The sequence below is a fragment of the Bactrocera latifrons genome, unplaced genomic scaffold, assembly GCF_001853355.1.
Source record: "Bactrocera latifrons isolate USDA-ARS-PBARC rearing strain unplaced genomic scaffold, ASM185335v1 scaffold_3, whole genome shotgun sequence".
In the NCBI taxonomy this organism is placed as follows: Eukaryota; Metazoa; Arthropoda; class Insecta; order Diptera; family Tephritidae; genus Bactrocera; species Bactrocera latifrons.
Window position 1 is genome coordinate 2,918,699 of NW_017536629.1, and position 24,106 is coordinate 2,942,804.

Consider the following 24,106-nt stretch of genomic DNA (forward strand, 5'->3'; position numbering starts at 1 on the left):
TTTTACAAAAAAAAAAAAAAATAATAAATAAAAACTTCAGTGAAAATTTCGAAACATTTATATTTTCAAATAGTTGTAATCGAAAAAGAGAATTGTATCTCAAGGACCTATATAACATTTCGTGAAAATCGGTTAAGTAGTTTTCGGGAATCTAGTCAACCGACTGCAAAAATTCAGTTTTAAGAAAAACGCGTTTAAAGACTGCGCTCTTAGCCTAGCTATCCTCGACCGCACAAGTTCTCAAAACTGTATCTAAGAATCTCGGATCAACTTGAAAATTTAGGACTTTATTCTAGAGGTGTTGTAGAATTTAATAAGACAATAAAAAATCGATTTTTTGAAAGCATGTAACCCCTTAACAGAGGAATCTAAAAAGTAACCTGCTTCAAAAAGCTTAGGCTTAGCTTTCAGAGAAAAATCGAAAGAGTAAAATTAAGTTCAATGAGTTCGTACCACGGGATATGTATACATATTTAATATTAAGAAAAATTAGTTCGTACTTAACACATCTGAAAATAATTTTCTTAGATATATTATAACTTCTCTACTAGGAGTTTCTCTATTAAGTTAATAATAGTGTCTAAAGGTATTTTTACTTCTCAGCATCTCAACCAACCGGCCGGTGACTTTAACTCGCTTTCATGCTTGCTTTAAATAGATACAAACGCAATTTTCTTACAAATACCTTAATTTGCATTTTTCGCACATAACATAATAAAATTCTTGTTTACGTACTGACAAGATTATTCGTGTATTCTCTAATCCAATGCCACTAGTTAAATGAGCTGCAAGTGGTTAGCATGTAATGTGAGACACAACCATCATTCTAAGAATATACAAAGAAGCATAGCATAGTTTCAGGCATAATACTGTGGACACAGGGTGTCGCTATTTGGTATAGACACTTAAAAACTTGCATACAACAATAAATCTGCTAGCTAAAACTTGATTTTGTCCGCTCCCTTTGAATAGTAATAATTAATAGTTGTTCAAATTTTAAAATTCTTAATTTATTCTTCAAAATCTATGTCGCCCTTCAAACTAATCTTCTTGGCCCCAATACATTTGTGCCAATAATGTTTTTTCCAATTCTCGAAACAGTTGCTAATGTCAATTTCCGTAGTAGCCTTCAAAGCGATTCACGTTTAAAGTCTTCAATTGACTCAAAACAGTTCCTTTGGAGCGGACGTACGAGTTTGCCATTGCGAATAGCCATAGGTCATACCAGAGACAAATCAGGCGAACTCGGTGATTGTAGAATAATTTTTACGAATAGCTTCGCGCAAACACATAGCATTCAAATAGTATTGCTTGTTGATAATTGAATAAAACTGTCAACATAACCCTGCCAAGATGACCGGCCGATTTATCCCATGTTTCCGGGTCGTAAGCATGTTTCATGGTATACTTGATGAAAATCATTGTATCACAGACGTTAATATGACGCTGTTTTTCTAAAAAGAGATTTTGAAACCAGTTCGGCTTTAACTTTTCTTAGACCCAAATGATCTTTCCAAATAGTTTTCACTGATCCTTTCGATATTTCAATGATGCGAACCTCGATCTTTGAATAATTTGTGTCAACCAAAAACACTTTCTCGCGACAAACAATTATCATCGCAGGCCCTATCCAACATTTGAACATTTTAGCACCAGAAATTTGTGTCCGCGCACAAAATATAATGGAACTTCTATGCACAATAATTTGTTCTCATCCACTTATGTACCTCAGAAAGACAAGCAAATACTAAACACTAATGATTATTTTGATGTGACATTTAACACAGATATCACTGATAGTCACACCAACATAGAAAAGAAATATTTCGACGACGGGTTTTCGGGCCAAATTTAAATTAAAAAATCTTACCATCTTTTGCTACAGTTAGCTAAGGAAATGATTAGCATGACGATCAGAGTCGATTCAGTCATGTCCATCTGTTAACTAGTGCCACAATTTTCCAAATACTGAAATTTTACACATTTTCTTTTCTTCCCAAAAAGCTGATCGTTTGTCAGAACGAAACTTTGGGAAACTTTTTTATTTGGCATATAGTGTTAACCAAAGAAACTCTATATCCTTCAAACATATTTTATATAGTATAAGTACAAAAATATTTTTGTGTAAACTATAATGCTAGCAAAAACACACCTGTGCCTCGAAGCAGCTGAAGTCGTCCTTTAGTTGATGTCTAGTTTTAAAACTTTTCTTACAGGATGAATTCACCTATCAAACATTGATTAATCGATTAGTCGAAAAGTCATTGTAGACTCTACAAAATAATTGTAATGCAATAATTGAACACAAAAAAAAAAAACGATACATAATGTGTACGACATTTGCTACTTAGTTTATATGATTCTAAAAAGTTCGCGTTTTACAGTTCAAAAAATGTCTCAGTAAGAACAAAATTATTAAAGCTTTATTTACTTATGCTGAGTTTTTCTCCAACCACGCTGCAATATTGGCTTTATTGTTCGCCAGCCATGCAATATTGTTCTTAACGGTCTCTTGAGCACGCACGCGCGCCGCAGCACCCGCACCGGCTTCCGGATATTTAACGAAGAATCGTTGCATCTCCTCCAACTTCGTTTGTGTATCGAATCGTGCGGTTATCGATGATATCATGCTGCCCAAATAACGTTCATTCAAACCGAAACGATCCACCAGATCCAGCCAATGTTCGCGCACATAATCCCAGACAATGGGTTCACCCACTGGATTAGCGGCAATATATTGTATGCAAGTGAAGTAATCTTGACCACGCACATTGTTCTCATCCCAAGCGAGATTGATGTAACTAAGAAGTAGATTATTTATAGATCAAATATTTTAGATACTTTGAGAGCGAGTGTTGACCTACTTGCCCAGTATCCATGGCACTTGTACAGCCGACAGACCGTACATTAGTTTCGACTTCTCACTGGCATCCGCTTCGCTTACGAAAAGATTCCACATGGTTTGCCAAGCACTTTCATTAGCAGCAAAGGCGCCATAATAGTAGATAGTTTCACGTATGTCCGGATGTGGGCGGGTATCAGGATTTGCCAGCCAAGCGTTGAAGCGTGTACTCGCTTCATTTAGACAATCATCAAGACCGAGCGAACAAGCGGCTGCGAGAATCGTAACACGTAAGCGGCTAGCAAAGAATTGAAAAAAGTAAAATATTTTACTTTAATCGATATTTTTGTAATAACGTGTTTATAAAGCATACTTCTGTAAGTGATCATTGCCCACCGTCCACGTAACACTCTCATAAATTGGCTTGATCAATTCGCGTGCATATTGCTTGTAATCGCCAAACACCTCTGTAAACATCAGCAGACGTTTAAGTGAGGTAAGCTTCGATGCAGCCACACTCCATGGTACATAATCCACTTCCTTAGCTAGGTATGCAGTCATATCGAGAGCTGTATCGTAAGAGAGTTGAGTGGCGTCGGCTAATGAGAAAGCATCGTTGAGGAGACCAGCTCGATCGCCAACTGAGAATTTCTGAAAATTTTAGAAACCGCTTTTAATCTACTATAGGACATAACAGACAAATCAAGACTGGGTCAAGAGCTTGAGTTTAAAGCGTTATTAACTTTTTCTACCGACTTTTGAAATTTCAGGTGAGGAGCATTAGAACTAGTTAATCCTTAATTTTAGAGGAGAAATAGCAACTCTATTTATAAATTTGAATATATGTTCTCTCCATGTTGGCTTATACTTCTCACTTACTACTCAATAACTTATCACTTTGAGTGGGCTTATTTATTAAATAGTACGAGATCATATTTTCGCTGTTCGACTTGGTCCAAAGGGAGGACCAGATGTTTAGGGTTAGTGGGCATGCAAAGAGATGACTAGTGTCTTGCGAAGACACATTGTACGTAAAAATATAAATTTGATATGTCGGGGTCTATTCTGGATATGTATGAGTTTAACCTGCTACAGTATTCAGAACGAAGCTGCGCAAGGGTCGCACTCGTTTCTCTCGGCAAGTTGAGCTCTTCGTATTCAGTGGGTGGTGGAGAGGAGTTCATTTTGCTCCTTAACTGGGAGCATACTCATACTGTGTAGGTGTTCGATGGGACACAGAATGCCTCTTGATTCTGTTGTAGCCCGCAATGCAGTGTTATGCCATTCTTGCAACTTCCCCGTCCCCCGGCGTAGTTAAGAACCAGCCGGTCGAATGCCGTGTTTATTGCCAACAACATCTCTTTGTCTTTTCCCCATTTTCGACATCATTATCGTCCAATCATCAGCGTACGAGATGATAGAAATTCGCTCTGAGGGTTGCGGAAGTTTTGAAATGTAGAAGTTAAACAGTAACGTGGAGAGGAGTCACACTGCGGAACTTATTTCGTCTCCGTTTTAATTTCAAAGAGATATGTGTAGATCCTCATTGATATGACACATTTTCTGGAATTATCGAATACATAAAATATATAGAATAGCCTAGGCTTTTCATTCAATCTTTCACTATTGAATAACTGAACGAAAGTTTTGAATGACGATTTCCAACTTAATAATTTATCGTTAATCTTTTCTCCTAAGGAATGATGGTTGAAGGTTCCAGGCAAATAATATTGCACACATTTATACCAAAGCAAACTTACGGTTGAATCATTTATTAGTTGATTCGCCAAGCTTTCCCACAAAGCTGCTGGATAGTTAACACGATAATAACCGATCTGATCGTAATTGAATTTAATCCATTGTGATGCGCTGCTCAACTCAATGATTACTGCAAGAAGAGCATTCATAAAATATTATTAAAGGGTGAACTTTATTTAGCTTCAAAGAAACAACTTACATTCCGATTCATTGTAGTAGAACCACGCTCTGTTAACGTCAGTAAGAGTATTCGTTTTGTAAGTAATTGGAATAGACCAGGTGTAACTGTGATAAAATAAATTAATAATACAATTAGCATAAAAAGTTTTTTAATTTCACAACTAAATTTATATGGTCGGTACATACTTGAAACGCGAATCATCATAGACGCCTTCGTAGTCGTCGGGATTGGAGAAGAAGCGTTTCTGTGTCAATTTGTATTGGGTAGCGCTTATTTGTTCTACCTCCACCACCGGCAAACCCATTTGCTCTGTCCAAGTGTTCATAATTGATTTCACGTCGAAACCCAAATTCAATTTTTCGATTTCTGTTAAAAAGTTATCGGTCACCGCATTCTTATATTTATACTCATTCAAGTAATTCGTAACAGCCTTTTGGAAATTATCTGGTCCAATGAAATCCTCCAACATACGTATTAATGAGGCACCCTTCGAGTAGGTAATGGTATCGAATATTTCCGTGATTTGATCGGGATTAGCTACAGTTTGTATAATGGGATGTGCACCGAGTGTGGCATCCAATGTGAGTACACCGTGAAGAGTGCCAGTAATGAATTGATCGCGCTAAGAATACAAAAGAAAATTTATTTTGAGACAAAAGAAATATTATATATTAGAAACAAGTAAGAAAGAGCTAAGTTCGGGTATGATCGAACATTGTATAATCTTGCAACTTTGAAGAATCAAAGGCAATTTTTTCTTCGAATTTCAAAAGGATATTTGACAGGCTGACCAAATTTTCAGTAAAAAGTTCACAATAAGAATTGGGGTTCACATATTCAGTAGTTGGGAGATTAAATAGTTTCGAACCGCCAGTGAAGTTAAAGAATCAGATGGAATTTCTAATTATGTTATATTGGAAGTAGGTGTGGTTATAGTCCGATTATTTTCTCACTGTAAGGTAGGAATATCAGGATAATATTGTATTACCTACGAAATTTGGTTGAAATAGGTCTAGTAGATCCTATGATATGTTTTTTTCACCTCAACTCGTATAATGTCAGCACTAAAATAGAATGTCTCAGGCATATTTAGTTATCGATTTATCACGCTTTTAGCAATTTGTAATAGAACCGTTATATATGAGCGAGGCCATTTTTACAGTGTGTGTAGGGGTGCTCAAGAAATTTGTTCTGAGAGAATTTGGTTATTGTGTCGTAAGTGATTTGGAAATATGTACATTCAACATTTTTGAGGATTGCCATTCGCAATTTTTCATAATTTTTAGCACACAGGTGCCCTTTCCTACTGAGATCGTCTGTGCCAAACATTTACAACAGTCATATAGCTTTATTATGATCCATTCTGAAAGATGGAAACAATAATTTTAATATATGGCACTCTTCAGACTTTTTATTCAAACTTTTAAGAGTCCTTTATCGGATATAAATTTGGTCATTCTGTATTAGCTATTGCGTATTTTATTTGTATTCTGAAAGTATTATTGTTTAATATTTATTATATAAATTCAGTAATAGTAGTATTAAGTATGCCTAAGCGATATCATTTTACTAAACAGAAGTCGAGGTCTGGCATTGTTGCTTTTAATGCAAAGCAAATCATTCCTGAAATATGTACAGTCAGAAAGAATCGCTTAAGTAAATTATATTCCCATGAACCTAAGCGAAACTGCTCTTCTGAATGAAGTTAATATATATTTTGGAGAAGGTACATTACCCGTAATGAAACATTACAGTCCCCATAAAATATATACACGTATGGTATAAATGAACAGCGTGAGAAGACCAAACGACAGTCATATCAGTCTGGCTGTACGCGAACAAATTATTCCGTTTTTGGGATATTGATCTGAAATTTTGCACACACCTTTCTACAGTGGTACTTTGTCTTTAACTTAGTATTTCATTATTAGAAAATTTCATATAAGTGACTTGGTCTGAGTTTAATTTCAGAATTTATATTTTAGTTCAATTTCTAATTGAGTATTTCAGTCTGTCCAGTTTTTTAGTGCGCTTACCATTTTCCATTCAGGGAACCTCGCCTCAACACCCTTATTTTCAATGTAGCTCGCAAAACCCTCATTAAGCCATAAATCGTTCCACCAATCCATAGTAACTGTAAATATATTAGAATATTCAAAAACGATAAGATTTAACGCACCAACAAATTTATGATCCATAATTGTAAAGTGATTATGAAATAAAGAAATTTATGAAATAAGACTCTAATCCTAACAATAACAATGAGTTAATAACTAAAGACGATAATAAAAAAAAAACACAAATTACCTAAATTTCCAAACCACATATGCGCGAACTCATGGGCGATAACGCTGGCAACACGTTGTTTATTCACGGTCGAGCTCACAGCCTCGTCGTAGAGCAAAGAGGTCTCACGATATGTCACCAGACCCCAATGCTCCATAGCGCCAGAAACGAAATCCGGTATAGCGGCCATGTCTAAGAGAGAAAGAGTGAATTGTAGTATTTAAAATATGTATATATATTTTTTTTTTAATTAAGCGCTGAAATACGCACCCAGTTTTGGTAGCGGATATTCCACTTGGAAATACTGTATATAATACTCGATCACGATTTTGCCAACATCCAAGGCGAAATCAACTTTATCCAGCTGTTCGGGTGTTGCAAAGGCACGCAATGTAAATGGTTTGCCAATACCGTTAGTATCGATAACCGCCGATTTATATTTGAAGTCGGAAACAATGAAGCATGCCAGGTATGTGCTCATCGGTACGCTGCGGTTGAAGTAAACCTCCGTATATTTACCTTGATAAGATTCACCCTGCATGTATATAAATATTTTTAATACCAATATGCGTGCGATAACTAACAAACGCTTACCGCAATATCCATATTTGAGAGCGCATGGTAATCACCCTCTGAGGGATACACCAAAGCCACATCGAAAGTCGCCTTCATGTTTGGTTCATCGAAGCAGGGGAAAGCGAGACGCGCATAAGTGGGCTCAAACTTAGATGTGGCAATATATCTACGAGACAATTTTCGAAATTACACGAAATTAATTACAACAACGCAAACATATTTCAGAATGCGCATACTTCTTCTTCTTCTTGATTGGCGTGGTCACCGCTTACGCGATTATAGCCGAGTTAACAACCGCGCGCCATATTCATACTTACTTTCGCGTATTATCCGCCTTCAGATACGATGAGCTGTAGAGTCCAACAATTTTACCAGCCATAGTACCCTCAAACAGTATGCCAACATAGAAGGCACGTTCAGCCGGCAACTCTTCGCTCAATTCGATCACTAAAAATTCACGCACCAAGTCCGGGTAATAGTTCTTTACATATACCGTTGGATTGTTTGTACCCGTCAAATACACACTGCTGATCACTAAATTTTTCGAATGCAGCACAATTTTGTCAATACTTCTGGTGGTGTTCACGCGTATGCGCATTTGGCCGGTAAAGTTGCCCGTCTCGATATCCGGATGCAGATAAAGATTATAGTTGATGGGAAAAACACTGTCGGGCAGTCTATAGTCGATCTAGACAAGCAGAAAGCACACACGCACACACATGCATACAATGTAATTACAAACTCAAAAGTAGTTATAATCATTACAATTACGGACTTACAATTTCCGGCGACGTTGTTGTAGTCTCAGGTAATGCGGTTGTTGTAGTTACAGCGGGAGCGGTTGTCGTCGGTGTTGTTGCTGGCTGACTGCTTGTACTCGCTGTGGTGGGAGTAACAGCTATTGTTGTTGCAGTGGTGGTGGTGGTGGTGGTGGTGAGGGAGTCTTTCAGCGCATCCAGCTCATCTTGCAAATGTGCCTTCTGCACAGCCAAAACGATCGTGGATGTCGTGAAAGCAACAAGGGCTAAGCCCAAGCAAATCGCCACCAGTTTGGTCGTAATAATCATGTTCGCCGCGGTAGGAACTATCCTTACTGATTACACCAATTAAAGTGTGTTAAATACTTCTTAACTTCGCTTCGCACAACCTTCACTTACGGCTGCTTAGCCGTAACTGTATCTTGTTTGAGAGCAATAGCGTTTGTGCCTAGGCACATGTCCGTAAGTACGTCTGCCGTTATCGGCACACTATTGCATTTTATCAAGACAGCATACTTAATCTAATCACTGATTTTATACGAGTGGAGTTGTATATATTTGCATGTACATACACAAGTATAGTAGCAATATGTTGCTATATAAAAATGCGCGAAAATAAGATGAATACAGCGAAGCTAATTTATTACGAAAACCTGCATAATATCGCGTATATGTCGTAAATATTTCTATAAAACTGATAACAGTTAATTTTCGTTATTGAAAATCCATTTATAGTGTTATTAATGACTCCTACTACTTATGTAGTTGTTAAACTGATCCAAATCTATTTATATATCAACTGCCTTTTATTTTGTAGAACAACGGTTTGTAGGCATGCATATCGGCATATAACTGTTTGTCATTTATTTTATTTATATATCATTTATTAACCAATATCATATAATAAACCGTTAAAGATAGTAGTAATACATAAACTAACACCGTTTGTGGGAATTTGTACGGGTTCTTTTATGCATTTGATACAGAAGTAGTTATTAAACTGAAGCAAATTATTAGAAACTGTTATGATGACAGTATACAATTTTTCACAGTTTACGCTCCTCGCTAATTGTGGCAGTCCGCTCTATTTTCCTTCAAAGAGTAATACGAGAGCTTTCTGATAAATAGTTAGTCTCATCCTGGAAGGTTGGCTTTGGCAAGAGAAATATAATTATTTTTCGTACCGTAAATAAAGGGTGATCCATTTCGAGGTTCCCTACTTTTTTAAAGTAAAACACAGAATCTTCAAATTTAATGGAGAATGTTTATTATCATTCTAAAGAACATTCTTTGGCATTTATTTTTTGAAGATTATCTCTTTCAATTGTTGGCCGCGGCTACCATCCATTCATTAAGTCTTGCTTCAAGGCCTGAAACGAAGCGGGATTGTCCGCATAGACTTTACACTTTATATATCCCCACAGGGAAGAAGTTTAACGGTGGGATATTGAACGATCTTGGTGGCCAATCGACCGGCTCAAAACGTGAAATTATTTGTTCACCGAAGTGTTCTCTCAATAAATCCTTGAATTGTTTCGATGTTTGAGAAGTAGCGCCCTCTTGTGGGTGCCAAATGGCACAGATGGTCGTTGGGTGGTTTTATGAATGAAGCGGTAGCTCTTGAGTCTCCTCAAGCTTCGTTCTATATACGGCAATTTTGCTGTTTACGTACCTATTGAACAAAAATTAGATCTCAACGCTGAACAAAATTTGTGTCGAAGTCGTCGGATATTGAAATTTTTCAAGAGCTAATACTAGGGCGAAGCGAGTTGGCTTGGTAAGGTCGAGCGGCTTCAGTTCGTGCACAAGCTGTATTTTGTACGCTTTCAGTTTAAGATATCGACGTAAAATGCACTATGTCGTTCCCTACGTCAGTCCGAGTTGCTGAGAGCTAGGCGAGGTCTATTCGGTTGAATATTATCCTCCGTTAACTACCCTCAAGCAAGTCTCAACGTAGTCGTACCTCAGTGATTTGCCCCGAAAACGTTTACGTAGGTGCGTGAAATATTGCAATTGGTAAAGCTTTCGACGCGACATGTCCCGTATTTGGACACTATTTAACTGCAATCCGAAATAATTTCATGATGGAAAATTTATCCACTGCTAAACGCAAAGATCAGTGAAAGGAGCGGATTTTAACCTTTGCAATCTTCTTTAAAATGATAAAGAGTTTCTTACAGACCGAAAATGTGATAGTCATCGTTTCCTGGGGTTGTCGAATTGTGATCTACATTAACCAAGCTTCTGGAGACGGCCACAGAACTCTACTACACTGATCGCCGGAAAACACACTTTTATTAAACATATTTATGTATATTTATGTATTTTTCAAATTATAGGGTTTTCCCTTAAGAGCGTTACGAAAGTTTAAAGTTTTAAATAAAACAAAAACGGTTTGGAATATCAATGAAATTTTTTATTCCTTTGAAAGTACTTATACATTCGATGCCATTGTGCATTCGACGGTTTTTAAGAATATATCGGCCGATACTGCTGCAATTTCATGTACGTCATTCGTACGAAGTTCATCAATCGTCGTTGGCTTGTTGGCATAGACAAAAGACCTAACGTATACAGGAAATAGTCTAACGACGTCAAAAGGCACAACCGAGGCGGCTAATTGTCATGTCGTGAGATAACACGTTAACCAAACTGGGCTTTCAATAAATCGATTGTGACATTCGCTATGTGGCTTGTGGCGCCGTCCTGCTGGAAGCACATATTGTCCAAGTCCATATCAACCAAATCTGGATCAAAAATATTCGGGTATCATTGAACGGTAGTGATTCCCATTCGGTATGCAATGGTGGCTCATGACTTAAGCATGAATGTACTTTAACTAGAATAAAAATTTTCAAACCATTTTTGTTTTGTCTAAAAAAAACCGTTTGTAGCGCTTTTATAGAAAAACCAGCTCTTAAAGTTGGGGCCACCAAACAATACTAAAGAGAAATGTCAAAATAGCGGAAAAAATATCTTATCTCTCTGGTTTATTAGCAAAGAACTCCATTATCAGCGAACAATTCCTAAATTTGCATGCATAAAATCCATAAATTTCAATACAATTTTTCGTATTTGCTATTTCGATAGTGTAGAAATACCTGTGATTTACTAACATTTCGTTTAGGCTTATCTTTAACGATAGGAGCACAATAAACATGCAAGCTAAAGTGCGGCTAGTTACGGACGCGTGCCTTATCAGCCTCTTTTCCAATCATGCCAGTCATTAAAGATGACAGAGCGCCATTAATTATTTTTAAATCTGATGATTGTAAAGCAAGATTAATATTAGATGAGTCACAATATAACTTCCGGGGAAAAAGAGATAAAAAATAAAACTTTAAAACTTTAAAGCTTGTGCGGAACTTTTCTATTAATACCAATCAATTTTAACAATAGCTAAATTGTGAAGATATTTCCAAAGTCTTCTGCACTTTTACGATAAGTTGTTCTCCAGCCAATTGGCAATAACTTTGTCGTTATTCTTCAGCCATTCAATATTGTTCTTAACGGTCTCCTGTGCACGAACACGTGCCGCAGCGCCTGCACCAGCCTCTGGGTATTTAGCAAAGAAAAATTCCATATCTTCCAGTTTGGTTTGCGTATCGAACCTAGCGGTAATTGACGGTATTAAATTACCCAAAGTGCGCTCGTTGATACCGAAACGCGAAACCAAAGTGGGCCATTGCTCACGCACAAATTCCCAGACAAGCGGCTCACCCACTGGATTACTTGCTATATAGACCAAGAAATTAAAGTAATCTTGACCGCGCACAACATCCTCGGACCAACCGAGTGTCATGTAACTAAAATAAAGCAAACAATGAAAAAAAAAAACTATAGACAAATACAACAAGTATATTTTCAAATAGTTACGCGCTTAATATCCAAGGAACCTGTACCGCCGCTAAGCCATTCATTAGTTTCAACCTTTCTGTAGCATCTTCCTCAGCGAGGAAAAGCTCATACATAGCATCCCATGAGCTCTCATCTCCGACCGTCATCATGCCATAGTAGTAGACGGTTTGGCGTAAATCCGGATGTGGTCGTACGGTTGAATTAGCCAGCCATACTTTAAAATGTACTGCGGCGTCTTGCAAGCACGCTTCGACCCCAAGCGAGCAGGCTGCACTGAGCACCATTGAGCGAAAACGACTGTCGGTGTTTAAAGTATAACGGGTATACCAAACATATAGATATTTTGTAAAATTACTATCACGAAAGCATGCTTACTTTTCCAGATGGTCTTCGCCTAGCTCCCAGCCAAGTTCTTCATAGATCGGCGTTATTAATTGACGCGCATACTGTTTGAAATTTATATAGGTTTCCGAGTACAAAAGTGCGCTTTTGAGTGTGAGTAGTTTTGTCACTACTACCCGCCATGGTATATAATCCCGTTCTTTAACTAAATATTTGGTCAAATCAAGCGCTATATCGTAGGATAGCTGTGTGGCATCGGCTAATGAGAAGGCATCATTTAGTAGATGAGCACGATCGCCTCTGCTAAAAGTCTAAGAAAATGTAAACGTTAACTAACGATGGATAATGAATAAATAAGAAATTTCGAGTGTTCATAAAAGATTGCTTTTTAAACAGAAAACAGCAAAAACTTGGCTCTATGATGAGTTTCTGGATACTGCCTCAGGAAAATTCAACATCAACGATTGGTATGCTAAGGGTAGGAAAATGATCACCGAGGACGGTGAATGTAGCAGGCGCCCAAAGGAGGTTGTCACCCTCGAGAACATCAAAAAGGTCCACAAACTAATTTTGGATGACCCTAAAGTAAAGTTGTTGGGGATAGCAGGCACTCTAGGGGCCGTTTCCTCAATGTCTAGTTTGCAGCGATCTGTTAGTTACGTTCTGGTTAGAAAAAAGTTCTTTACCAAAGGAAGGAATCTTTATTACAACATATCATTCATGAATATTTAGGCAAAGGAGGGCCGAGCTAACTTTCGACCAAAAACAATGACGAATTGATGATTCGAGGTAGTGTTTGGATATGTTCAAGTATAAGAAACTCGAGTTTTTGCGTCGATATATAACAGTGGATAAAAGTCCAATCGACAATCGACAGTCATACGAGTGGACTTCACACGATGAACACGCGGCAAAGTCTGGAAAAATCAAAAGTCGGCTGGCAATGTTCCAACATCTGTTTTTAATGTTAAGATACGCCTGGAAGAATTTTATTGACAACCCTAAAAAAATAAGGATCATCAACATCGCCTATTACTCAGTGTTATTCGACCGTTTGAAAGACGAAATCTCCGAAAAACAACCGCATTTTATGAAAATAAAAGTGGTGTTTCATCAACAGAATGCACATAAGTCTTTGAATTGGACTTCGAATTGCTTCCGCATGAAAATATGATTTCGGAAACTGAATCCTATTCTGAAGTAAAGGACAACAAAATTGGTAACGAAAAGTTGGAGTGTCGCTATAATCAGTGAATTACCCGCGAAGTGAACTATGTGGAATAAGAAAACAATTTTGCGAAAAAGAATATGGCCGCGGACTTTTCAACTGACTTCTTACTTATACAATAGATTGATTGTGGAATCTTTGCCATCCTAAGAAAAAAATCAGAAAGAGAAAAAAGAATGACCTTGCGTCTTGTCTTTCGCAGCATTGCAGTCCGAAAATTCTCATTAAACATACATATTTTAACTTACCAATGGATCCGATAGTAATTCATTAGCTAAATTTTTCCACAATTCATCGGGATAATTTACACGATACAAGCCCACCTGGTCAGTATTGAACTTGATCCATTGCGGCGGGGTATCAAGGGTAATATCAACTAAAACGATAAGTGTAAATCAATCGTTTATGAATGTGTAAAGAAAAATATATATATATTGTGACAGAAAAGTAACTGGAAATTATATGTATAAATACAATCGAATCTAAGCACTTACGATATGTGGAATTGTGTAAGAACCATTCACGCTGGACAGGGAGATCATTTACTAATATGGTTATCGGTATTGACCAAGTGTAACTAAAGTAAATAAAATAAGTTGGAAGAAATGACGGTACAACAATTTAACCGAAATATACACAAGTATACTAAAGGTTTTTGAAAATAACTCTCAAATTTATCACTACTTACTTGTATGGCGAATCATCGATTTGCGAATTGTAATCGTTGGGATTTGAAAAGAAACGTTTTTGTGTTAGGCGATATTGTGTTGTTGACAACTGCTCAACATTAACAACAGGGAAACCCATTTGCACCGTCCAAGTTTGCAAAATTGATTTCACATCAATGTCGGTAATCAATTTTTGAACTTCATTTAAGAAATCTTCGGTCACAGCATTCTTAAATTTGAATTCGTCCAAGTAATTTGAGACAGCTTTTTGGAAATTATCAGCGCCAATAAAGTCTTCCAACATGCGTATAATCGAAGCACCTTTGCCATAGGTGATCAAATCAAATATTTCCGTTATCTGCGCGGGACTCTCCACAGTCTGTACGATTGGATGCGAACCTAAGGTGGCGTCTAGTATGAGAACATCGTGTAAGCGTACCACAATAAATTGATCAAGCTATGAAGGACGGAAGAGACAAGTTTTATACATTTATTATGACTTTATTGTATTTAAAATTGTTTGGAAAAATATTACCATTAGCCACTCGGGATATAGGGCATTTATGCCTTTGTTTTCCATATATCTGGCGAAACCCTCGTTTAGCCATAAATCGTTCCACCATTGCATTGTAACTGTGAAAGGATACGAAGAGTAACGATGAAAATATAACAGATTTACTATATAGTTAAAATTTGTGGCAGAATTTAAAAATAAAACTTCAGCAGTTTACTATAGTACTATAGTAGTCCCATCTGAACAATTTGCTTGGAGACTGCAGCATTGTGCTGGATAATAGTTCTAGCGAAATCGTGAAGATAATTGCTAAATAGAGGTCCAGTTTGTAAGATAGCTTTATGCTATGGTGATCCAAAGTGGAGATCTGATTTTTTGGAAATATCTGGTGAAATGGAAAGTTTTCATGCAAGAGCTTGATTTTGACGGTTTGTATGACAGCTGTCTGCAGGCGCCGATATCGGCGGTACCAACAAATCAACAGTTTTTTGGAAACAAAAGGTCATGAGCAAAATTTCAGATCGATATCTCAAAATCGATGGACGATTTCACTTATATTCAGACTAAAGTACAGATAGACATGACAAAATCGACTCAGCTCGTAATGCTGAACATTTATAACGGCTGATCCAAGGAGTGGTACTTTTTGCAATACACACAGGTCATGTATGAGTCGCGTCTGTCATGATAGTTTTGTATAGTATATTTGCGCTTTTATCATGAAAAGACTTACGTCTGAACAAAGTTTACAATTCGTTCAACTTTATTGCGAAAATGGTCAATATAATCGACCTACTGACCGTACTTTTTCGCAACACCATCATCTAACTTGGGACCCAGCATTCATTACCGGATATTATTCCTCTGAATAGACCACGTCCAGTCGCAATGAAGAAAATATAGCAGTTGTGGCTGATCGTGTATACTACTAAGATCGTGAAGAGTCGATGAGGTGCCGTTCGCTACAACTTGGACTAACGCATGGAAGGACTGGGACTTGAAAGCGAACAAAATACAGCTTGTGTAAAAACTGAGCCCGCTCGACCTTCTCAAGAAACATTGCTTCACTCTATGGGCTCTTGAAAAGTTCCAAGAATATCCCACGTTTTCGAGTCAAATTTTGTTCAGAGATGAGGCCCTTTTCTGGGTCAATGGGTATGTAAACAAACAAAATTTCCGCATTTGGAACCAAGAACAACATAAAAATATTTAAGTGTTGTCATTTCATTCAGAAGTTTGCTGTAGTTTGTGGGCCGGTGGAATCAGCGATCCATATTCGGGTATTCGGAACCTATAAAGATTCAGTGGGTATATTTATATAAACAAGTGATCTAGCTTAGTGATCAAACATGAACTAGTATTCAGAACACGACTAATAACAAAATAATATATCCAATTGAACTAAGATAAAGAAATACTCGCACATACCCAAATTACCGAACCACATATGAGAGAACTCGTGTGCAATAACTTGGGCCACACTTTGCCGATTCGCCGATGAACTGGTATTCTCATCGTACAACAAGGCGGTCTCCCGATAAGTCACCAGGCCCCAGTGTTCCATAGCGCCGGATACAAAGTCCGGTATAGCGATCATATCTACAAATAAGCGACAAAGCAATAATAGAAAATTAAAATTAAAAATAAATAAGTTTAAATGACACATATAAATGATATAAACTAAGCTGCTTACCCATTTTCGGCAATGGATACTCAATTTGGAAATATTGTATGTAGAATTCCATAACCCCTTTGCCAACTTCTAGCGCAAAATCGACTTTATCAATTTGTTCAGGCGTCGCAAAGACACGCAACGTAAATGGCTCACCAATACCGTTAGTTTCGATAGCTGCCGATTTATATGTAAAATCCGAAATGATAAAGCAAGTCAGATATGTGCTCATCGGTACGCTCTGGTTGAAATAAACCTCCGTGTATTTACCCTGGAAGGATTCATTCTAAGGAGAAGTATAAGTTAATAAAAATTTGTATGTGGTCATATATAATTGTCAGTTGAATTTTGCACTTACTAGAATATCCATATTTGAGAGTGCATGGTAGTCTCCCTCTGAGGGCTTGACCAATGTCACGGTAAAATTCGCCTTCTTCGCGGGCTCATCAAAGCAGGGGAAAGCTTGACGTGCATATGTTGGTTCAAATTTGGACGTGGCTATAACTCTACGTGCGGGGGGAGAGGGGAGAAAGAAAATTGATAAAAACAAGAATTTGAAGCTAAATACATATATTTTTAAATTTTAAGAAGAAGAGTTTGACACCCTTTACATTTTTACACTTTGCCGAAGTGGCAAGGTTTGGTTTTTCGTAAACTTATCTCATATTTATTTGTTAGCTTTACTTAAGAATGCACCTTTTGTGCTTGAAAAATGCATTGTTCGATGTTAATTACTTTCAGTGCACTTAAGTTTTAAACAAACATTTATTTGAGTAATAATAAATTTCTCCTCGCGAATTTTTTAAATTTTATTTTCTAAGCGAGTTTCACTTAGTCCAGTCGCCGCTATTTAATAAAACCGATTTCATTATTTTTTATGATTTTTTGGAAATTTTAATGCTGAAAGATGTGGTCTTAGCACTACTGCTGAGTAGGTATTTTGTGTATTTAGTTAAAACTCATTGAAAATTTCTAAAAAATATTTATAAAGGAGATATCATGAAATTCTCACTGGACAATCGATAAAGATAGCAGATTCTAACGCACCAGTCGATATAGATTCAAAAAGTTCTGTTTACTTTGGAAAGTACCTTATATGTGAGTTTTGCTCAGTGGAGTCGATTACCTAATTTCTTACTAAAATTTCGAATGCTGAAAAATGTGTCCTTAGTGCAACTTCTGAATAAGTATTTAATATATTAAGAAGAGACTCATTAAAAATATCTAAAAAAAAAAAAGATTTTTAGAGGGTGGAGAATGCAACATAGCATTCTTTCTCACGACGGTCGGATGGTTTTATCGTGTTTTCTTCTAATAACTGCTTAATAAATGTTCATGTCATTCCAACAACAGCATAAAGACCCTAATGCAACTCATGATTGTACAAAGGATATTCTACGAGCTTTTAGTCTATTTAAATTGAAAAAGTAGATTTTTGCTCACTTGAAACATTCATGGTTTAAAAAACACTCTTAAATATTTCACCGGATTATTATAAAATATTAATTGAAGTACCATCAAAACCACAATGAGAATTTAATATTTGCTTTAAAATCACTTTTTTCTCAATTTTTAAGTATACTTCTAAATGTAGCTGCTTTATATTTTTACAAAACCTATATTTCAAATGCACTTACTTCTTCGATTTATCCCCCTTTGTATACGACGAACTATAAAGTCCAACAATTTTACCAGCCATACTTCCGCCAAACAATATGCCAACCCTGAAGGTGAGCCCAGCGGCCAGCTCCTCACTCAATTCGATCACCAAGAATTCGCGCACCGAGTCCAATGAATAGTTCTTTACAAATATAGTAGGATTGTCCGTATTCGACAAATAAACATTGCTGATCTCTAAGTTATTCGAATGCAGCACAATTTCCGTGATGGCTGTCACGGTCGTCACTTCAATGACAATTTGACCGGAGAAGTTGCCCGTCTCAATATCCGGATGCAAATAAAGGTCGTAGTGGACCGGATTTACGCTATCGGGCAATCTGTAGTTAATCTATACATACACACACATACAAGAAAAAAATCAGACACTGAAAAATTTTGTATTTTATTGCTGCAAGCTCACAGTTTCAGTTTCGTCCGCTGCCTGCACGGTAAACTGCGTAAACAAGGTTAAGCCCAGCAGGACTAAAGTCAAATATTTGGTTAGCATTTTGCTATTTTATAGTTAGTAGGTGTTCTAGCGGAGTGCCGTGATCCGCTAACGCCTACGTTCAAGTTGAAACTGTTCGTGTAAGACCTGTGCACTCATTGCGCGAGCATTAAACTTTTTTACGATGTTCAAGCTGGAGATTACCAATCTAATCTCTCATTTGCTTATATGTATAGCAAATCGATTGGGACAATAGAATTAATCAACCATTTATTTCTACCAAATATGTACACTTAAGTCGTTTATTGGGCTGAGGGCTGCTATCTAGATATAAGGTGGTATCCGCTGTTGATGGGTTTTTTTCACTTGCAACATGACTTATGATAATAAAACTAATCGTTTATTATTGACATTGTAACCTTTTATGAACAATAAATGACGATAAAATTCCATAAATTAATTTGTTTGGTCACTCTCGATTATAAACTGAACTAATCTGATAGTGAGTGATTAATAGTTGCACATATGTGATAAGCTTTCTATCATTACTAACACTGTGAACCGAATTATTAAGAAAAATGAGTTTGGTGTGATGTCAAATTTTGAGAAAAAACTATAATAATGCGAATCATTTCGGGTAAGAACGAGAGCGGCCCGATAAGTACTTAACGCAGCTGCGCGATTGCGCCACTATCGCAAGTGAAATGTACTGCCTTGTATTACATTCTTCCAGACGGCTACTGTGAATCGACTCAGACTCGTAGTTTTGATTTGTACACGTGTGGTAGCGGACACGTCCTCGGATTAACAAAAAATAGAAAAAAAGAAATATTGTTCTTAGATACGATTTATGTTTTTGAAAAAAAGAACGTTTGGATGCTGGAAACGGTGATTATTTCTCTTTTACGGTGAGAAGAGAGAGACGAACGTTGTCTGCCGTCAGTTTTAAATGAGGCATTCTCAGCTGTCCAAAAAACGACTGAGACGGAAGATAATACGACAAAAGCCTACGATTTCGTCTGCGCTAGAAAGTTGAGCCAAAAGACATTTTAAAAGACCAATGGTTACCACGATTCATAATGGACAACCAGCTTCAATACAGTCTTTATTTCTGTTTAAGTGCACTCCAAAAGAATTTCTGCATCGCTTCATGACCGGCGGCGAAAAATGGTTTTTCTGATACACAGCAGATACCAAGGAACAAATAAAAACAGAGGACTTCACCTGGTGAACCTGCTCCAAAGAAGACTTCGAAAGTTGATGACCACAGTTTTCTATGAATTGCAAGAACGTTCCAATTTGACAAAAAACAAGGACTCTTACATCATGACAACGCATTCGCGTATACCTCCGTCTTCGCCATGGCCAATTTGATGGAACTCGAAAAAATTATTGAACGAATAGTTACAATTCTTTAAAAGCTTTCATGCAGACACATCTGGGCTGTAGATCGGCTGCGAAAGCATTGAGATGCCGGCCTTAGTTGGGTAGCTGTTCATAAGAAAGGCGATGTGAGCCGAGGCGTTGTCGAAATGCAACTTCTAATCGGCTGCGATGTTTTGTCGGACCCGATTTACCCTTCGTTTGAGTCTCTTGAGGACTTCCACGTAAAACTTGGCGCCAGGAGGAACGAATTCATGGTGGACGATGCCTTTGATGTCAAAAGGACAATAAACATCGTTTGCACTTTGGATTTGCTCATTTTTCACTTTTTTGGGCGAGGAGACGTCGACGTGTGCCACTCGCAAGATAGCCTCTTTGTCTCAGGATCATACTCAAATATCCATGACTTGTCGTTTGTTAGCTAGGACCGCCCTCTACCAAATCCAGTCGGTGCGCGCACGCTCCGAAGTACAGTCACGGCGGAAGAACATCAGTCCTATCACTTTTCGGACAAACCGAACTGCTACTGAACTACTTTACAAGATACTTTCCAAAGTAAACAGGACTTTTTGATTCTAGCAGCCCCTGGTGGCGCCATCTATATGTCGACTGTTGCGTTAGAATCTGCTATTTATCGATTGTCCAGTGAGAATTTCATGATATCTCATTGATTGGAAGCGAAGTTATTGCGTTTTAAGTGTCAGTATGTTTGTGCTATCGGTGCGAAAATGAGCTTCGAACAAAAAGCCAACATTAAATTTTGTTTTAAAATTGGTAAACCTTTTATCGAAACGTTTCAATTGATAAAACAAGTTTACGGCGATGATTGCCTATCTCGTAGCAGATTGCACGAGTGGTTTCAACGTTTTCAAAGTGGAAGACATAAAGGATGGTCAACATGTGCGCCAATCAAAATCCGTGATTACCGGATATTCCATCGAAACTGTGCTTGAATTCATCAAAAATCAGCCAAAATTATCATTGAATTCATGGAAATGGAATTTAACATCTCCAAACCATCGATTTACCGCATTTTGCCCAAACATTTGGACTTACGAAATAGACTGACGACCATAAATTGCTCAGAAACCAATATTGTGACTGGTGATGTAACGTGGTGTTTCCAATATGATCCCGAAACGAAACGCCAGAATGCATTTGCCCGTGAAAGGAAAGCATTATGCAGACGTAGAGGCCATTCAAAAGGCTTGTATCGGCATACTGGAGGCCATACCGGGCAACAAGCTAAACATTATGCTTTTGGACCGTGCAAAAAGCTGTATTGAGGCAGAAGGAGACTATTTTGAATAAAATTAATTTATTTTGCCGGAAAACCATTTCCCCTTTTTTTTAAGTCCTGTTTACTTTGGAACGCTCCTTGTATGAACGGTATTATCAATATATGTTTTCAGACGTGAAAAGGTTATTTGTCGAACCAAGACAATTCGAAATTTAAAGAAGTAGAAACATCGCTGAGCTAAATATATCGAGCGAATGGAGAAGACGTTGAGAAATAAATCGATATTTGATATTGATTTTAAAGTGTGACCTATGTATGCACAAAATTGCCTACATTTATGAGCCGTTTAAGAATTTTCACTTGAAAATAGGTATCTTGTGTGGCTACCACTACTCAAAACCTGAAGTTGATGCAATTTTTTCACTACAAAATATAAGGTCTTCTACAATCTAAATGGTCTCATAAAGTTTATCAACCATTTGGAACTAGAACCCACCCACTATAAGTTAAAACGAAGACACTCAACACATATAACAAAAAAAAGTAGAGACTAACTAAGATCTAAAAGAGGTTTAAGCATCAAGTACTTATTTTTGTGTTGGAAGCCACGCTCGACGAAAAGCAAGTATGATTTTCGTAAGATTTCTACTAAAGAGATATCAAAAATTATCTCAACAGTGGTTCCAAATGTCCATCTACGCAACAACAATAATAAAGGTGTATGCGGACAATGCTTAAGCATCCAAATTTTCAGATAATTATGGATAACACTAACATATCTCAACTTAAATTTTTCAGAGTTGTGCCACACTTTTCGAAACATGCGATGAACAAATCAAAAACATCAAACACACACATATTTCATTTAATTTCCATTTCATTAACAACAAAAAACATGAACATAATTCTTAGGCAATGCATTTCGTTAATTGATCCAAGCGGCTGGCTTACCTTCCACCCGATAGCCATTATAAGCGGACGATGAAGCAGCCGCTGCCAACTCAGAACGCCGACTCGGCTCACCAGCCCAATAAGACGGGGCCACTTCATAAGATTGCACCGTTTTATTGCCATTCTTGATCGCCGACAAAATGAGCAGGAATATCGCCAATTTGCCAATCAATATGGACTTAACCAACAACAATTTCAATTTGGTGACCAAAAATGGCACAATGGCAGATTGTATGAGGAATGGCAGCACGAAGAGTGGCAACACTTTGGTGATCATATCGTACTTCTTGCCGCGACCTGCAGAGAGGGAAAGATAGTGAAACGGAGGGTGAGATAAAACAATTAACAAATTATCAAACAGCGCTAACACTAATGGCAAAACGATTAATCAATTATGCTACTCACCCTCCTCGCTGTTATCGTTCAACCAACGCCCACGCATGATTTCGGCCAGATTATCGCTATCCAAATTGACATTAACGATGTCATTCACCATATCAAAGCTCATATTGACGCCGGGTCCAATTGTGTAGCGATAATGCTTATCACTGAAAGTGCCGTTAAGTGTGCCTTGAGCGCTTTCAAGCGGCGTTACATTCGCATTATTTTTATTAGCTGTATTGTTGTTGTTGTGGCTTGCGCGCTCATACACCTTATCAGCGTCTGTGCTTGTTGCGCTCGAGTGCCGATGATTTGTTTTTGTACGCTTCGCACTCGCATGTGCGCGATGATATTTACGTTTGCGTTTACGCAGCGTTTCCTTTAATTTCGCTTTGAGTGTTTCGCCGTCAAGTGCGGGTGGCGCGGGTGGCGCTATTTCGGTGTCGCTCGGCAATAAAGTTTCGTTCTTGAGTCTTTCATGTAACACACTCAGTTCTGCGCGCTTCGTCGCCAACGTAGGCGTTGCGCTGCTCCCGTGTGTATGCGCGGCGGCCGCATTTAAACGCTCAATCAGACGCTTCTTATATTCCGCCGATGTGACATTGCCCATGAAAGTGCTTTTGTAGCTCTTGTAAACGCCACGAAAGACATTCTTCAATGGACGCGAAGTGTCTTTGAGCTGTGTCTCATGCGCTGCGTTCAAATTGTACTCCACGAAGTCGTCATCATCATTGTTGTTCGCTATGCTACGTGCTCTTGCTTTTAGTAGCGGTGTTTTTGTTGTTGCAAATACATTATTTGTTATATTCGCCGTTTGTGCAACAACTTCGAGGTCTTCGTTGTCGCCTTCGACCGCAGCGCGCACTGCCACATTCCGATCACTATTTGTTTGCTCACCTTCAGTGGCGGTGCACGTCACGTTCAACGACTTCCAATTCACATCCACAAACACCAACAATGTCAATGTCAATATACGAAATTTCGCATACATTTTCTCAACTATTAAAAAATATCCAGCGCTTAGCCGTTTAGCGCCAACAAAGCAGAATTTTATCTCAAGTGTAGTGCTGCCACTAACTATCTCAACGTCTTCACGCAACAGAATTCAAGACAGAAATGTGCTGGCGGCTGCAATGGCAAGCATTTTATTAACTCGCATCCAATTTCTTTGGCGTAGGCCCGCAGAGCCAGCCAGCGAATTGTTATGGGAAAGCAGGTATGGCAACATGTTCACCCAAATAAAACTGCACGTCTGCGGTGATTCTAGAATTTCCAGTCGACGTTAACCGAGAATTCGATTAGTTCAGCCAATGAAGAGTTCAACAATAGGAGCAGCAACAAAGTAACCGCATATACTATAT

The 24,106-nt window shown here is 37.8% G+C and overlaps 2 protein-coding genes across 2 annotated transcripts; both read right to left on the minus strand.

Annotated features, from left to right (window-relative positions):
• Positions 1-1,983: 1,983 nt before the first annotated feature.
• LOC108970340 lies at positions 1,984-18,903 on the minus strand. The gene is made up of 24 exons (XM_018935666.1): positions 18,764-18,903; positions 18,321-18,691; positions 17,042-17,189; positions 16,705-16,969; positions 16,440-16,610; positions 15,033-15,130; positions 14,518-14,954; positions 14,324-14,406; positions 14,078-14,205; positions 12,635-12,912; positions 12,278-12,556; positions 11,842-12,207; positions 8,423-8,732; positions 7,961-8,331; positions 7,662-7,809; positions 7,338-7,602; positions 7,089-7,259; positions 6,818-6,915; positions 4,967-5,403; positions 4,800-4,885; positions 4,603-4,730; positions 3,216-3,493; positions 2,865-3,140; positions 1,984-2,801 (listed from the first exon to the last, which is right to left on the minus strand). Exons 1-24 carry the CDS (start codon positions 18,848-18,850, stop codon positions 2,432-2,434), a joined length of 5,649 nt encoding a protein of 1,882 aa, XP_018791211.1. The 5' UTR covers positions 18,851-18,903; the 3' UTR covers positions 1,984-2,431.
• Positions 18,904-22,262: 3,359 nt separating this feature from the next.
• On the minus strand, positions 22,263-23,866 carry LOC108970391. Its single transcript, XM_018935730.1, has 2 exons — positions 22,770-23,866; positions 22,263-22,661 (listed from the first exon to the last, which is right to left on the minus strand). The coding sequence occupies exons 1-2, from the start codon at positions 23,734-23,736 to the stop codon at positions 22,339-22,341; spliced, it is 1,290 nt and encodes a 429-aa protein (XP_018791275.1). The 5' UTR covers positions 23,737-23,866; the 3' UTR covers positions 22,263-22,338.
• Between the last annotated feature and the right edge of the window lie 240 nt (positions 23,867-24,106).

Excerpts from the sequence above, each read along its gene's own strand:
- LOC108970391 (XM_018935730.1), bottom strand. The coding sequence starts at position 23,736 with ATGTATGCGAAATTTCGTATATTGACATTGACATTGTTGGTGTTTGTG. Across the intron at positions 22,662-22,769 it reads GAACGATAACAGCGAGGAGG|GTCGCGGCAAGAAGTACGAT; the intron begins GTGAGTAGCATA and ends CCCTCTCTGCAG.
- LOC108970340 (XM_018935666.1), bottom strand. The coding sequence starts at position 18,850 with ATGCTAACCAAATATTTGACTTTAGTCCTGCTGGGCTTAACCTTGTTT. Across the intron at positions 18,692-18,763 it reads CAGCGGACGAAACTGAAACT|ATTAACTACAGATTGCCCGA; the intron begins GTGAGCTTGCAG and ends GTGTATGTATAG. Across the intron at positions 7,260-7,337 it reads ATATCCGCTACCAAAACTGG|ACATGGCCGCTATACCGGAT; the intron begins GTGCGTATTTCA and ends TTTCTCTCTTAG.